Source organism: Loa loa (genome assembly GCF_000183805.2).
Source record: "Loa loa unplaced genomic scaffold supercont3.352, whole genome shotgun sequence".
Classification (NCBI taxonomy): Eukaryota; Metazoa; Nematoda; class Chromadorea; order Rhabditida; family Onchocercidae; genus Loa; species Loa loa.
Window position 1 is genome coordinate 27,597 of NW_018108532.1, and position 2,529 is coordinate 30,125.

The window sequence follows — 2,529 nt, forward strand, 5'->3', positions numbered from 1 at the left end:
AACTAAATAATGGAATAATAGCAAAGAAAATGAAAAAAAAAAAAAAATTACCTGAGGTATTGTAATTTCGTATAACGTTTCTGGAGGTAAAAATTGATTATGAAAACGTGGAAAATCAATCGCTTCCTTAATTGTTTTATTAAAAATAAGAGTGTATATAACAGTTTGTGCGATCGCTGAAATAATATATGAACCACCGGATGCACCAATAACCATTTTTACCTGAAAATTTTACCTGTTAATTTAATATTTTATCATTAAACTATTAAGAAATAAAATTTGTTTACTGATAAATTGTATAACAAATATGTATGAATAATACCACAAAAAGAATACTATTTTTAAATTTCAATTATTCAAATTAATTTTGTTCATTTCAATTTAACAAGTTTAAATAAATTCATTCAATTAACAACTGGAATAATTTTAAGCTAATCTTTTTTAAAATTCACATTCCAAAAATACGCCTTCCTTATTATATTTGTAATAAATAATGTTGAAAAAAAAAAGAAAGAAAAAAGGAATTTTATAAAACTTTTCAAATAAGACATAATATTTTATACATAAATTTATTCAACAAATCAATTATTTTTCCAGTAAACTTTTTTTTTTTTTAACCTTTCCGGTATTGCTATTGTAAATAATTATTGGTGACATGCTGCTTAATGGCCTTTTTCCGGGTTGAATAAAATTTGCCGGTGATGGGACAAATCCAAAAGAATTTGATCGTCCAGGAATCGAGAAATCATCCATTTCATTATTCCAAACAATACCAAGCGTTGGAGAAATGCGCAATGAACCCATTCTGTATTATAATATAAAATTCACTTTTCTTTTTTTTTTTTAAATGAGACAAATTTTTGAATTCTATTTTATTTATAGAATTTATTCATACAAAAAGGTTGAAGTTTATTTTGCATTCTTCAAATTAAAAACAATGCCTTTAAGAAACGATTAATTAATTAGCTTTACCTTTTTTTTTTCTCAATATTTCTTTAAAGGAGTGGTTTCCAACCATTCATCCTTAGACCAATGATCATTTTAGTTTTTTTTTTATTTGTAGCATAAAAATTAATAGATCATCAGATTTAAAAGTAACAAATTTTATTAATTCTAAAATAAACTTAAAAAAAACCAAAACTTTTAACGTGTTAGTTAGGTTTAGAGTAATATTAAATGAAAAAGAAGGAATATTTTTTAATAGAAAATTTAATTTGAAATATTAAATGAAAAAAGAGGAATATTTTTTAATAGAAAATTTAATTTGAAATATTAAATGAAAAAGAACGAATATTTTTTAATAGAAAATTTAATTTGATTTTCATCAATGTAATATTTAAATTAGCATCTTCTTTGCAAATTCAATAATTTTGAAGCTAATATAACTACTCAAAGTTTGCTTATCATCAACATTTGCTTCCAAATTCATTCATGTTTTCATTTTCAATTACAATTACAAGCAAAGGATAGCGCGAAGCAATTTCTCGAATCCCGAATTGTATAGTATATGACATTACTTTTTCATCTTCAATTTAAATTTCAATCCTTGAAGTTTCTATTAATTTACAATTGAATAAGCTCTTCCTAAATTTCTTCTATAACTTATTCAACAAGTAATACCAAAATGATTTCAAATTAATTTTTGGGTAACTTTCGATTTGATTTAGTTATATTTCGGGGAAGGCAATGATGGAATTTATTGATGAGCAAATGATTTCTGATATTCTCTTGTACTCTTGTAGATTCATAGATTCACACTAATTATGTGATTACTTTTTTTTTCTTTTTTTTAATCATTGGATGTCATAAACGTTGAATGATTGATCTCGACAATCTTACTTTTTCATAACTGAAATTTGCAAATAAAATTACAGTTAAAAAAAAAAAATGACCTTTTTCCAAATTTGTCACCAGAATCTAGCAACTGAAAGCTTAATTTATTTAAATATACGAAAATATTTACAAGATAAGCTAATTACATCTAATTTATCAGATTGCAAAAATTACTCTCATAAATTATTAATTTTCTTTTCAACTAAAAATAGCTCCAATCACTTCCCTTACTTTATCTAAGTTTTCCAGCATATATTACCTTTTGTTAGCCAATAAAATTTGATATTGAAAGGAGGTATTTTATAATCGAAGTATATTTCAGTGAAAAGTTAAGTTATATCAAGTCATTACTTTTAATGACATTGACAAGTGTTACGGTCATTTCAATTACCTTAATAAAGCATTTAGAAAAGAGTTTTGAAAGCTAATATATGACGTAATAAATCTCCGTTAAAAACTAATATCTGACCATAAATCGCTGACCATTAAATTCTTCTGTTTGATATTGCTAGACCAAAATGTAATTAATCCTAATGACATAGCTAAAATGTCATCCATATAAAAATCGTTGAACTTTTCTCATAGAATGTAATATTTCATAAAAAATATTCCGCTTATATTCATAATATCATTTGATGTCATATTTCCAAATTCTTCCCAAATTAATAATTGCTTTTTAATAGTATTGTAACGAGC

The 2,529-nt window shown here is 24.0% G+C and overlaps 1 protein-coding gene across 1 annotated transcript in view; it reads right to left on the bottom strand.

Moving 5' to 3' along the window:
• LOAG_14542 (hypothetical protein) overlaps positions 1–804 on the bottom strand; it is a gene marked incomplete at its 5' end in the record, with an annotated part of 1,876 nt that extends 1,072 nt beyond the window's left edge. Inside the window, 2 exons of the mRNA XM_020448823.1 lie at positions 52–222; positions 619–804. Of these exons, the coding sequence (XP_020301060.1) occupies positions 52–222; positions 619–804 (357 nt within the window). The remainder of the gene's footprint in view (positions 1–51; positions 223–618) is intronic.
• Positions 805–2,529: the final 1,725 nt, after the last annotated feature.